This window comes from Callorhinchus milii, unplaced genomic scaffold (genome assembly GCF_018977255.1).
Source record: "Callorhinchus milii isolate IMCB2004 unplaced genomic scaffold, IMCB_Cmil_1.0 Scaffold21, whole genome shotgun sequence".
Lineage (NCBI taxonomy): Eukaryota > Metazoa > Chordata > Chondrichthyes > Chimaeriformes > Callorhinchidae > Callorhinchus > Callorhinchus milii.
In genome coordinates this window covers 4,206,763-4,221,158 of record NW_024704762.1, presented here as the reverse complement: position 1 = coordinate 4,221,158, position 14,396 = coordinate 4,206,763, and the positions used below count along the sequence as shown (strand labels likewise).

The 14,396-nt window shown below is 44.7% G+C and overlaps 1 protein-coding gene across 1 annotated transcript; it reads left to right on the top strand.

Annotated features, from left to right (window-relative positions):
- Window positions 1-202: 202 nt before the first annotated feature.
- Window positions 203-13,442, top strand: sirt6 (sirtuin 6). The gene is made up of 8 exons (XM_042342794.1): window positions 203-277; window positions 2,821-2,948; window positions 3,256-3,438; window positions 7,032-7,091; window positions 8,910-9,005; window positions 9,951-10,031; window positions 10,932-11,055; window positions 12,882-13,442. The coding sequence occupies exons 1-8, from the start codon at window positions 212-214 to the stop codon at window positions 13,233-13,235; spliced, it is 1,092 nt and encodes a 363-aa protein (XP_042198728.1). The 5' UTR covers window positions 203-211; the 3' UTR covers window positions 13,236-13,442.
- The last annotated feature ends 954 nt before the right edge of the window (window positions 13,443-14,396 follow it).

The following is a 14,396-nucleotide window of genomic DNA, read 5'->3' as shown; positions in this document are numbered from 1 at the left end:
GCGGGAGGGACAGCGCCACCGGGCGGCCGGAGGAGAGGCGGCGGCGGCGGCTGCGGTGGCGGGAGAGGAAAGTTGACTGATCGGCGGTTGGAGTCGGTCGTGTTCTCGCTGTGTCTCCGCCGCTGTTGCCCGGGTCCGGCCTCAGGCCGCGCCCCCCCCACCCCCACACACTCCCCACACCCCCACACTCCCCCCACTCCCCCCCAGAGTTATGTCGGTGAATTACGCGGCGGGATTGTCGTCCTACGAGCACAAGGGGAAGTGCGGCCTTCCCGAGGTAGGTCCCCGGCCTTTCCTGAGGGCCCAGGCCGAGGGGAGGGCGCTGGGCGGCGGCTGAGGCCGCCACTGGTTTGGGGGCTGTGGGGGGGGGTACTGCCCTGTGGTGTCCTTTACACAGAAAAAATAATAACACTATTAATAACATAATAGTTCATTGTCTCATATGTTAATAATAATGTACTATTCACACAAAATACAGAATAATATATTATTATGTAATGATGTAGTGAGAGAGTATTTTATACGGAATAATAAGATAATAATACAATAATATTGTTAACTAATATGTTATTAATAATAGAATATTTATAATGATATAATAACAGTGTATTTTGTACATAATAATATATCAATAACCTAATAATACAATGTAATCGTATAATAATAATCAGATGATATCAATATAATAATAGTAATAATAATAATAATAATAATCCCTCCAGACGTCTCAAAGCGCTTCACAGGACCGACTGTAAAGTGTGTGTTGTGGGCGAAACGCGGCAGACGATTGCGCTCAGCGACGTCCCCACAAACCGTCGCGGCTCGAAGTGACCAAATTATTATTGTTATTTTGAAGGGATGAATATCCCCGGACGGTGATCCATTAATCGACCGACAGCCGGGTTCGCTGCTGGTAAACAAAAACTTGTTTGTACTTTAGGAGCAGAAACCAAAAAGAAACCCTCTTCTCAGTCATCCCCGACTCTTATTGTTATTGTTGTGGCACCGAATAATAATAATAATAATTATATAAAATACTGTTTATTGATCCTCACGTTAAACCCAGCGCCTGGACCATCGAAGCGTCCTGAAGTGTTTCACAAAGAGATACTGTGTCGTCAGGTGTAGTGACTGTGAATTCGGTAGTGAGGGGAGAGGGGTTCAGGGGCGAATAGGACTATGTATCCGCATCAGAGTTTGGGGTCGGATGGGGGAGGTAAGCGGGGTCTCCTGGCAAATGATCTGGTGACATGTTTGGCAACCAGTCCGGTTTCCTGAGCCGGGGGGGTCCGCAGTATTCCAGGGCAACTCACTGCTGATGACAGCACAGCTCAGCCTGGCTCGTGGGCAGGACCTGGAAGGGCCGACCAGTCACTGGGGACAGTGAGTCATCCCACTCAGCTCCTGTCAACGTGGCAAAGCCAAAGCCCCAATGGGTAGGGAGGTCCTCACTGGACAAGCAGCGGGAAAGCTCCCAGAACAGTGCACTCAATACAGCTTTAGTTGGTTAGACTCCAGCAGTTACCCCAACGTGCACTCTGGGGTCCCCAAATCTGTACCTAACACTTTCCAGAATTAGGTAAACAGGATGCATCCCTCCAGGGAGAGAGTGTGCGTTCCAACCCAACAAATAACTCCGGAATTTTCACTTGTAGGTGGGATGCACAGAACTCCCAGTTGGCTTTGGATACGCTTAAGCATAGTGATGGCTTTCCACATGTAGTAGTAATAATAATAATCCTTGTATTATTTGACACAGTGCCTTATGTCTTTGAGACGTCTCAAAGCGCTTCACAGAATATACTGTAGAGTGAATTGACTGTGTGTTTGGTGGGTGAAATGCAGCAGCAATTGTGCACAGCAGTATCCCCAAAACAATTTTTTTAATATCCCAAACACATACATGACCAAGGATGTCTGACATGTCCTGTAGCTCAGTGGTTAGAGCACTCGCTTTGCAAGCGAGAGACCTGAGTTCAATTCCAGGCAGAGGGCGAAACCTTGGGCAAGTTTCCTTACTCCACACAGAGCCTAATAATAATCCCTCCAAAACCCAAAACAATAATAAATTGGTCATTTTCAATCTATGACTGTTTGTGGGACATTGCTGTGCGCAATTGGCTGCCGCGTTCGCCCACAAATATACAGTCAATTCACTTTACAGTGTGTTCTGTGAAGCGCTTTGGGACGTCCTCCCGACGTGAAAAGCGCTATATCAAACGCAAGGATTATTATTATATGTTAGACAATCCCCCCAAAAAAATTCCAAGCAGTAGTGTGGATAATGAGTTTTCATTGTAAAAATCCTTCCCAGTATTTGCAAGCTGCTTATAAAAGGATAGCGTTCTGTCTAACTCATTAATCTGGTCTGATATGAACCCAGAGGGGATAGAATAGTGCACTTAATCCCCTTCAGATAAAATTGGACATTCCTTACATAGATGTTTTTAGGCCGTTTTACTGCACACCATTTGGCTGCTCCATTTGCCTGCAAAGTACAGTCATTCCTGTGAAGTGCTGTAAGACGTTTTCATGATGTGATGAAGCGTTTTACCAAATCCAAGGATTATTATTCCTTTGACACACAGTGCATCTCTCCAGCATAGTTTGAGTGTCACTCTGCTTCTTGTTCTTATGGGTACTGAGTTTGGGGAAAGTTAGAACCTTTGTGAGGGTTTAGTGTTTCTCGCAAAGGATGTAAGGAGAGACCTGATCACACTGCTTCTCGGGACAGCCAGCTGAGAGCTGGTCCCTTGTTGCCCGTTGCGGCAGGAGATCTCTAAGCAGGTGCTACGCAAACATAATTTGGTGTTGTTGCAGAGCTTTGATTCCCCCGAAGAGCTGGAGAGGAAAGTGCTGGAGTTTGCGGAGCTGGTTCGGAATGCCTCGTACGCGGTGGCTCACACGGGAGCTGGGATCAGCACGTCCACGGGAATCCCCGACTTCAGGTGCCGGCTCTTTTACTTTCCAAATGGAGCGAACTGCAGCGGGTGAAATCAGGCAGCCTGTGTTCACAGTGTAGACAAATGTGGATCAGTGCGTTAAAAGTTACCCGCTTTCAATGGACGTGTCTCGTGCTCGTGCAGTTCCTTTCTTGAGAGACGACAGCAACTTGTATTTATATAGCGCGGCTCAGGCAGGGTAGCATCCCAGACCGAGGGCCCCGGGTTTGCTCGCTGCCGGGAGAGAGCGTCTGATTTTGGGGGGGAATGGAGATTCCCGGTGTCCAACAGCTTAACGGCCGATTGTTGACAGGGGTCCTCGCGGGGTGTGGACGATGGAAGAACAGGGGCTCGCTCCCAAGTTTGACACCACCTTCGAGGAAGCCAGACCTTCCAAGACACACATGGCGATGCTGGCCCTGCAGCGGGCTGGCTTACTGAAGTACCTCATCAGCCAGAATGTGGACGGACTGCACGTGCGATCAGGATTTCCCAAGTAAGTCCGTACCTTTGTGTTCTTAATGCTTACGTGGGGTTTGGGGTTTCAAGTCTATCAATCCCTGCTTCAAAGCCCCAAGTTTGGACCCTGAGCTCACCATATAGGTGGACCCACCAGTGCAATACTGAGCGAGCATCATTGTGGGAGGTGATGTCTTTCAGGCCGAGTGTTAAACTGAGGTCCTATCTGCCCAATCGTGATCTGGGCATTAAAGATCCTCTGGCACCATTAGGAAAAAGAGAGAGAGAATTTCTCCCAAGTCATCATTCCGCCAAAGAAATTGGTCATTGGCCTCCTGACCGTTTGTGGGATTTACCTGTGCACAAATTGACTCCACATTCGTTTTCGCTTTACCGTAGGTACCGCAAAGCACTTTTTGAGCAAGTTCAAGTGCGATAAAGTACTTTAAAAAAAATTCTTTCTGTTGTCTCAGCTCACTCAAAGCTTCATTGTTCACAGGTCATTCATTCATTGTCACCTGAGATGATGATAATAATCTTCGTTTGATACAGCGCCTAAGTACATCGTTGAGACGTCTCAAAGCGCTTCACAGAATATATTGCAAAGTGGATTGACTGTGTATTTTGGGAGCGAAACAAGGCAGCCAATTGCGCACAGCAGTGTCCCACAAACAGTTGTGAATTGAGTAACGACTCAAACCAAGGATTTTTTTTTGAGGGATTATTACCCCTGGAAAGCGATCCGCCAATCGAGTAACAGCCAGGTTCCTGCTTACTGCCAGGTAAACAGGAGCGTGTGGTAAAGAAACTTGCTTAAGGTGCCTCCCCAACACAAAACATACAGTTAGTTCCTGTTACAGTATATTCTGTGAAGTGCTTTGAGACGTCTCAACGATGAGATCAGTCGCTGCATCAAATGCGAGGACTATTATTATTATTATTATTATGTCTCATTGTCGGGAAACATGGCTCACTTTAGCGTCTCCAAAGCCTGATCACCGCAATGGCTGCAGTTGATCAGCAGGTGGCGCTATCTGCACACCAAGCCACTGCCCCAAACAATACCACGGAACAACGCGGGGGTGGGGGGGGGCGGAGAGCCTATTTGCTTTTATTTCCCGCAGTTTTAAGAAAAATGACAAGCTTTTGTTGATGGAAATTAATTACTGCAAAGCTTCGGTGACGGGAGAGGAGTAATGATCCTTACTTTCAATATTCACCGGTAACAGGAGCGCCTCAAAGCGCTCCCCAGGGTCAGCGACTGTTATATTTTGCAAGAGAACCTGGCAGCTGATTTTGCGCACAGCCACCAAAACCGCTCCGTTAGATAATTCTGAAGCTGGACTCGCTTTCTGATTTTCAACGACGATGGTAAACGCGAGTTGAGCCGAGGCAGTAACCAGGGAAGGTTTTTTTCCCCCCAATTCACTCGCTCCCCCACTCTCCCTATCTCGCCACCCCCCGAAAAAATTTGACTCCTTTTCCTTATTAATGTGAGGTTCTACAATTGTATCTCACCTTAGTAACCAGTGCTTATTGGTGAGCGCTGTCAGCGAGTGATTTGTGCTGCGGATAGAGGAGTGGGGGTGGCATTGCAGAGTAGTCTGGTTATGTTCCCACCAAATGTCCACAAGAATGGTCAAGCAAGGTCAATGGATAGTGATTCTTCATGGAAACTATAGCCAAATGTTTCTCTCTCCTTCCCCCCCCCACACCCCCCAAAAAAATCCAGTGCCCAGCAAACAAACAGCCTGAGATCTTCTTGGTTTGTGTCGTTCACCTGCTGACTGGAAACACTCACTGAGCCATTCGGGACGGGGATGGAATTGTAACATCCCCGAGGACCTCCACTTGTGAACATGGAAAGTCGGTGCTGTGTTGAGTGAGTGCTGAAGCACTGGTGTTTTGAGCTGGGAATTAGGATCAGCACAAACCTCTGACACAGCAAGAGGCCATTCGGACCATTATATTGGTGACAGTCGGCCTTTGATCTTCCAATAAAGCCATCTGTTCTAATCCCAATTTCCTCTACAGGTTCCTATCTAATCCTCTTTTAAATGCCCCAATCAACTGTGCTCCAATAGCAACCCGAAGAAATTTTTAGTACGGTGATAATCTCTTCAAAAAAATAATAATAAATTGGTCACTCAATCCACGATTGTTTGTCGGACACTGCTGTGCGCAATTGGCTGCCACATTTTCACCCACAAAAATATTCGTTCAATTCACTTTACAGGTATATTCTGCGAAGCGCTTTGAGGTGTCGCGAAGACGTGATAAGGCGCTGTATAAAATGCAAAGATTATTATTATAACTTGTAACAAGGAGAAGGAGTTTTCGATTAGTCAAAAGGGATGTTTATGTAAGTCAGCCAATGCTTCGGGACATCCTCCGATGTGAAAGACGCTGTACAAATGTCATTCCTTGTCAGGATACATCTCAGCAACTTTTTGGTTTGAAGTTTCAAAGTTAAGGTCCATTTTATCAAGTGGCTGCACAAGTGATACTTCTAATCTCCTCCCAGCTCACTCAGTTCTCGAGCCCTTCAGAAGCAAGAAACCAATTTATATATTCGTTTAATAGACTTCAATCATCTCACAGCCTCAGGGGTGTTACACAGGGATTCATTGAAAACCTCTCCTCTTTAAAATTCAAGGTTGGAAACAAAACTATTTGAAATTCAATTTGTCGGGCCTTCAGAAGTGCCTTGGGTTTTGATGTATTTAAAATCTACATCGATACGGTATAGACCTGCTGTGCTCTGACAAACTCATGCAAAGGTTGCTGGTGGCAATTTGGTTAATTAAGGTAGTGATAATTATAAGGTGGGATTTGAGGCAAGAAGTTTTAACTGCAATTGTCGGAGTGACCTTTCATTCTAATACAGAACGAGGCCTCATATTTGCACTAAATGGCACTGCCCTGTTGCAGACAGTGTAGATAACGGTGTTTGTCTGTCTATGTCTGTGTCTCGGCCTCTGTGTGTGTCTTTCTCTCTGCCTTGCTGTGTGTGTCTCTCATTTTGTCCTGTGTTCCTCTATCCTGTCGTTTTCGTACCTCGCCAACACATGACTTTTCAAGGCGGTAGAGACCTGCCTTATCAAGAAGGTCTTCATAACACATCACTCTTAACACTGGGGATCAGCCTTGTTGCTCTCCATCTGCGCTGCCTCCAGTGCCTGAGCATCATGAATTCCGACCCAAAGCACTCGTTCCATGAACCTAGCCAAGAAGTCAAAGAATGAAAAAGCAGAGGCTATAGCCGCAGTGTGCCTGATCTAACACTGATCTCAACCCCTAATAAAAAATAGATCTTGCATTTGTTATAGGTTCTTTCAAGTCAAGAGGCCGTTTCACCAGATTTTACTGTAAGGAGTTAGTGACTGCATATCTGTAGATAAACATTGTTCGTGGGAAGTTGCAGACACTGATTGACTATCACTCGTTACCTATGTAAACATCCACAGTGTTTTAAAGTAACTTTCTTACATAAGCGCTGCTGTATTGAATGTAACTTGTTAATGTGGAGAGCCATCTTAATGCATGTTGCGGCTGTTGACGTCCACTGATCACCTGTACACAGGGCGAGCTCGGGTTACCTGTGACCACTGACTCTTTCTCTGTCAACAGGGACAAGCTGTCAGAGCTGCACGGCAACATGTTTGTGGAAGAATGCATGAAATGTGGCAAGTAAGTGATTTCCTCCATTACTGCAAGGTTTATCAGATTGATAAAGGATTTAACTGCAGTTGCTAAGACTTCCTTCTCCCCCGTATGTATTTTCCCACAAACATATCCTGATAAATAAGCCTATGTTCTGAAGTACCCTCTTCTTCTAAGGAGATTTATATTCAGGAATTAATGACGAATGTTAAATAGGAAAAATGTCAACAGTCACCTTTTTCAAACATCAGACATTACCTCAGGGTTCGAATTAATCAGCCCCAAAGAATTAATTACAACAACTTGCACTTACATAGCTCCCTCCGCGCAGGGTTGTGTCTCAGAGCGCTTAACAGTGACAGAGCCTGTCTCCGAGCCGGTGGGGGCTTGGGGGGGTGCATGGGGATGACTAAATGCAGGAAAGTTTTCAGCGGGACTTGACAATCGCGGAACGAAGGGCACGGGGGTCACTGCCCTGGGTGAGGGACGCTATGTAAAGTTGTTGTCAGTTATTGGGAATAGCTTTGCATAGAATTCAACAGGAAAGCAATCAATATATGAGTTTCAAACAATTAAGAAACTGATTCAAGTTCCAGGGGGAAGGACAGGACTCCAGTAAGGTCATCGTGTCAGCGGAGACCCAGGGTGTCAGCCTGGCTCAGTTGGCAGCCTCGGAGTCAGAAGGTTTTGGGTTGAAGATCCCACATCAGAACATTGAACTCTCGCTCCAGGCTGACACTCGAGTGCAGTGCTGAAGGTGCGTTGCATTACTGAGGGTGTCGTCATTCGAATGAGACGTTAGTCTGAGGTTCTGCCGGTCCAGGTGGACATTAGGATCACACGACTCCAAAAGTGAATGGAGTTTCTACGGGTGTCCTGGCCAACAATCCCCCCGGATAAAATTGGTCATTTACAGCTGTTTGTGGGACATTACCACGTGCAAATTGGCTGCCGCATTTACCTAACAAAATACACAGTCGCTATTCTTTACAGTCAATCCTATGAATTGTTTTGAGGCATCCTCTCACCACGGAAGGCACTATATCAAATGCGAGGATTATGATATGTTATTTACAATGTCAATGGGAGCAGTAAATGGCCAGAGTTAAAATTAGAAACATCAATCAATTGAACCCGACATTTGTTCAGTCACTGGAATGAGTCTGAGATAATCATATCTGATAGTGTGACTGATGACAGAAGACAGTGTTCGCTGAACCATAGTCCACTTTTGACTAATTAATGACTGGATAAAGTGGTAAATTTCACGGATTGCCGTGAATCATCCGGGAATTAAGTCACAAGTGCACTGTTGCTCTTTACTGTTCGGGATCCGAATAAACCTCTCCATCCATAAAATTTGGTGGTGGGAGGTGGTCAGTAAAAAGTGGAAAGAAATTCACTGCAGCGAACAAAAGACTGGTAAGCGCTGAACTCCCTAAGTTATGCTGAAAGGCACAGTTAACTGCCTGTACCTGTTTTTCTATAGGCGTGAGTTCCCTCGGCCCGTGCCCCAGCCATTTTACCACCACCAACAAGAATTTGCACCCCTCACGCAGGGTGGTGTCCCAGAGCACTTCACAGTATTGGAGCACAATGTCGAGTCGGTGGGAGGGGAACATTGGCTACAAGATGTGACAGTACGTGCATTTGCTTCAGGGGAGATTGAATCTAGCCGCCTTTGTCTGTGAGCCTGTAAATCTGCTCACTTGACATGTTCTCCTGATAGTGGAATTGATATTCGCTGTATAAAGGAAGGTTGTCCCTGTCTCTGCTATCTCAGTATTCCAGGTGTGGTTTTCTGGTCTCTGCTTTAAACATTCTCTGGTTTGTGTTCCTTTGCAGACAGTATGTCCGAGACACAGTGGTGGGAACAATGGGACTGAAGCTGACCGGCAGATTATGTGACGCTGAAAAGGCCCGAGGCTTGAGAGGGTGCAGGTATGAGCGCCTCGTTTCAAATGAAGAAACTTTCCAAAACAGCAGCAACTTATAATAATAATAATAAAAATCCTTGCATTTGATATAGCGCCTTATCACGTCATTGAGGCGTCTTGAAGCACATCACAGAATACATAAAGTGTATTTTGTAGCCGAAATTTACAATAAAAAATGACATTTGCATAGCGCCTTTCACTTCGGGAGGCGCTGAAACTGGCATTTATATCGTTCATACGGGGCAGTGTCTCGGAGCACTTAACAGGAGCAGAGCTTGATGCCAAACCAGGGAGAGACGGGAGGTGACCATAGGCGCGGTCAAAGGGGAAGGTTTTCAGCTGCGATCCGGAGATGGGCAAGGAGGGAAGGAAGCAAAATAGAAAGAGAAAACATGCACTTTCGCAGAGCATCTAAAGACAAAATGTCATGCTTCCTAATTATCACGTTGAATCTGTTAGGACCCATCATATTTTTCACTCACATTACTATCACAAAGCTATTTTATTCTCATTTATTTTCACCCTAAGTTTGGATTAAAGTTAATTTTCTAAACTTGTTCACATAACCTTTCAAGTCGGGTGGACGTTTCAAATTGTTTCACAGGATTCACGGCGTAGTGTGGTGTAGTGACTGTATTTTGTGGGCGAACGGGGTAGAGACGTCTCAAAGCGCTTTGAGAATATTTTGTGCGCACAACAGTGTCCCACAAACAGTCGTGGATTGAAATGATTTTTTATTGTTGAATAAAATAATTAATAACAAATGACTGAAGTGGGTAAAGTGTCTGTCTGGTCTGTGTGTGTGTGTGCGTGTGCATGCGCGTTTGTCTCTCTATAATGTCTCAATGGACTCAGTGGTCTCAGTTTTCCCTGTCGAGCAAGTATTATCCATAGGTTCCTGTTTGTTGATGTTGTGAACATCGCTGAAGATATTGAATGTCGTTTACAGGGGGAAGTTACGAGATACCATTTTGGATTGGGAGGATGCCTTGCCCGAGCGAGATCTGACGATGGCAGAGGAAGCTTGCAGGTGAATCTCAAAACCGTTCCGTTTCACCAGAAAATCACGCATTATTTCGATTTCATTTGTTTCCTCGGTTTGGAAAGGAGTTATTTTCGGCGTCCCTTTCCCTGATGACCACCGTGAAGGTCACTAACGCAGTAATTCCGATACTCGTTTGCTCGTTCCTGTTCCCTGGACTGTTTTGAACAGACTTAATCTTACGACCTTTAAAAAAAGCAAAGAGAAGCACTGTGTTCATTCGGTTACATTTCTTAGAACTGATGCACTTTTCGTCACTGAGAGCTTTCAGAATCTCCGACTGAACAAAACTTCAATAGAGCAACTGATTGCAGACTCGACTACAGTATATTCTCATCCTCTTTCATATAACTCTCCTGTTGCCTCTGGGCAGAATATGAAACATCTTGTGCAGCGTCCTCTTGACCCACACTGCCTTTTTTGTGTCTCATTCTTGTCCCTTCCCCAGATCTGGCTGGAGGTCTTGTCATTTGCAGGGATTTAATCCTTATTGACAAATCTATTTCTCCACAAGCCTTAATATCCTAATTTGCCAAGCACCTATCCTCGCTTTTGAATGCCCAATCGACTTTGTGCATCTCAGAGAGTAAGGAACTCGGTAAACTGTTGAATTCAACAACGATAACTTGCATTTATATAGCGCCCTTCAGGCTTCGGGAACTAAATAGCCTCTTTTCTTCCCATTGTCTAAGTGCTAAGCACAGAATTTATAAGATAACAGCAAAAGTAAAATTCACATCAGTAGTAGAATTAATTTGCAAAGCCTATTTGATGTAAATTATGCTGATCCAGTGTTTAGGCTTTTGGGATCCTATGACTTGCGATGCTAATTCTTACTTTGATTCTCTACTCTTCCTCCTCTATTTCCCCTCCCAACACACTCTCCAGGAAGTCAGACCTAGCCATTACATTGGGGAGCTCTCTGCAGATCAAACCAAGTAGTAATCTGCCGTTCAACACGAAAAAGAAAGGGGGAAAGCTGGTGATCGTCAATCTGCAAGCCACAAAACTGGTGGGTACTAACTCATCACAGAATTACATAGAACATTACAGCACAGAAACGGGTCAATCAGCCCAACTAGTCTACTGCTGCTATGATAATAATAATAATCGCTGTCTTTGATATAGCATCGTATCAACGTCTTCGAGACGTCTCAAAGCGCTTTACAGGATTACACTGTAAAGTGTAGTGACTGTATTTTGTGGACGAAGTTTATAGTCAATATGAAAAATCTCCTCTGCGCCTTCTCTTTGGTGTGAATTCAGATCGCATTATCACGGCTATTCCTTAGCACTGCACCACCTTACAAAGCAACACAGCAGCTGTGACGTACAGCAACCTACATCCCAGCTGCGGAGCTGAATGTACACAGTTCACATTCTGATGTTTTGAGAGGGTTTAGTTAATTGAACGTGGGGTGTACCAGTGTTTTTTGGTAAAACTAAAGTTGGTTCCCTCTGGTTAAAAGGCTATGTTTAACCTGCCTTGTACTGTGAGGGATACGTTTGTATTAACCCTGAGGTTACCGTTGCCATAGAAACGAGGGCAGACAGGATCCTGTAGAGCATTTATTTAATAATCCAGCAAAAGGACATAGCCATGACACAAATAGAGAACGCAACTAAGTTTAGGCAGTTTTTATAAGCTGTAATGTGTAAGAGCAGTCCTTGGGATTTAATGTCGTGCTGAGAACAGATGTGCTGTACACTACACTTACTCAAAAGTGCTGACAAATGACCTGAATTGTTCTCACATTCTCTTTCTATTGATGATAATAATTATTATTATATCACGTGGCCCGCCGAACATTCGCACTAACCGAGGTAAGTCTGTGCTAAAAGCAGTCAAGAAGCAAGACTTAAAAACTCTTAAAAAGCAAAATAAATAATTTCTAATCATTAATTATTCATCGAACCTCTCTAAGTTTTTATTGAAATCAGTGTTGGCTAAGAAAGAACTTTACGTATAGAATTATAATAAATAATAATAATTTGGTCAATTCACGAATGTTCATGGTACATTGCTGTGCGTAATTTTGCCCACAAAATATACCGTCGATTCACTGAACAGTATATTCTGTGAAGCGCTTTGTGACGTCTCGACATAAGGAACTTTATCAAATACAAGGAATATTATTATATTATAATTAAATAGAGTGAAACGGCACGGAAACAAAACATTCGGCCCAACATTCTTGTGCCAATTTATACTCCATCCGAGTCTCCACCCCTCCTATTCCCCTCTCCCGTTCCTTTTCCTCTTCACTTTAGTGCTTTGCTGATAGGATTGGGAGTTGATGGTTAGATTTCATTTGAGTGACGTAGGTACTGGAGGGTGACCAGTTTCTTTTTATCTGATAGAAGGAAACGGGAGCCACAATGTATTTAGGAGGCGAGGGGATAAATGTCACTCTTGAGCATCTCAAGTCTCTTGTGATCATTAATAATAATAATAATAATAATAATTCTTGCATTTGATATAACGCTTTTCACATTTTCTTGACATCACAAAGCGCTTCACAGAATAGACTGTGAAGTGAATTGACGGTATATTTCTGGGCGAAACGCGGCAGCCAATTGCGCACAGCAATGTCCCACAAACAGACGTGGATTGAAAATGACCAATTTATTTTTGTTTTGGAGGGATTATTATTAGGCTCTGTGTGGAGTAAGGAAACTTGCCCAAGGTTTCGCCCTCTGCCTGGAATTGAACCCAGGTGTCTCGCTTGCAAAGCGAGTGCTCTAACCACTGAGCTACAGGATTCCACAAGATCGGGTTGTTTCCTCCGTCACTCAATGTTGCGCTTGTTTAAATAATATCCTCCTTGTATCACCCAGGACAAGTACGCAGACCTCAGGATCTTCGGCTACGTGGACGACGTCATAACCAAGCTCATGAAGCACCTCGGCATTGAGATCCCAGAGTGGGAAGGGCCGACGGTGGTGGAATATGCCGAAGCTGTTAAACAGGAGGCGGGGTTGCTCCTTCCCACAAAGCTGGAGCTCGAGTGCAAACCCGAAACTCGAGTTAAATATCAAAGCAGGGACACTGAGGAAGACGATAGAGGAGCCCCTCGAAAAGGAATCACACACTCCTCTCAGGAGAATAGCTCTTTCAGACAAGAACCTCACGATGTGGACTGCAGCACATTCGAGACTAAACGTGCAAAGATCGAACCACTCTCTGGATGAAGCGCCGTGAAGTTGTGCGATATCGTGCACTTTTTTTTATACACACCTTTATTTGTAACGTGTGAAGGTGGTTCGCGTTTCTGTTCCACGTAGACTGGATTTTTGATGCTAAAGTCGGAAATAACTGATCGAGGTTTATTTCATCAACTGGCTTGTTCTAAGGGGAGATGTAATTTAAATGTTTTAGATAAAGGTGGTTTCATTTGATGTTGGGCAACTGGTATAGACGGAAACCCATGCTTAAGGGTCTTCAAATCATATTGAGGACACCACATGTCTGTGGCTTCGCTTGGTCGGGTATGGAGTATGCACTCTCTCCTCTTCCCGAGTTGGCAAGACTTGGAGGAGGGGAGAGCCCCCAAATACTGCTGGAGATTAAGCAGCTGAAACTGCACCAACTTGCCCATTGCAAGCACTGGCTGACAAGCTTCCCGTCGGTTCACCTGAGCCGTTGCTGAAACCTTAATAACCAAAGGGTGCGTTTGCACCAGATCATCAACCAACCCAGTCTACAGCTGACAGGAAGGAGCGGGTTTGTCTCTGTATTTTTAAACAATATAAAAAATGGTAATAAACCATTGTAAAAATTGACACTACGCAGAGCTGCCAGAACAATTATTTTGGATGAGTTTAATAGTCATATAGGCACTGCTGTTGGGAGATATAGTTCACCACTCCTCTGTTCTCTGACCCTTCTTCGCTGCAACATCTTTCCCCCTTGTGGTAAAGACTGAGCAGCTCCATTGCCACGATTGCATTTGTATGGAAATGTACAACTCCCGCCTTATTCCCAGTTAGCTTCTGCAGCGAGAAATCGGAAATTGGAGTTGGCAGTAGAAGGAGAATTGCCATGGTTCCTCGGGCTATAATTCAGCAGTCATCCCTTCTGAGATGATTGGCCACATTCACGCCTCGCCAGCGATGGAGCATCAGTCTTGACCTCAGGTGATTTTTCGTTGTCCCGCGCACTGTTTTCACCCACACAGAATCTTGAATAACATCAAAGAGATCTCCGGTTGCTGTGGACTCTCAGGTTTTATACTTGGAATCATTGAAGTGTTCTTAGAGGTTTCCATCACTGTCACTGTGAAGTGCATTGTTATAAATGTAAGTTATTGACGAACACAAGACAGGCATTCGAGTAATAATCTCATGCAAAAC

Excerpts from the sequence above, each read along its gene's own strand:
- sirt6 (XM_042342794.1), top strand. The coding sequence starts at position 212 with ATGTCGGTGAATTACGCGGCGGGATTGTCGTCCTACGAGCACAAGGGG. Across the intron at positions 3,439-7,031 it reads GTGCGATCAGGATTTCCCAA|GGACAAGCTGTCAGAGCTGC; the intron begins GTAAGTCCGTAC and ends CTCTGTCAACAG. Across the intron at positions 7,092-8,909 it reads GAATGCATGAAATGTGGCAA|ACAGTATGTCCGAGACACAG; the intron begins GTAAGTGATTTC and ends GTTCCTTTGCAG.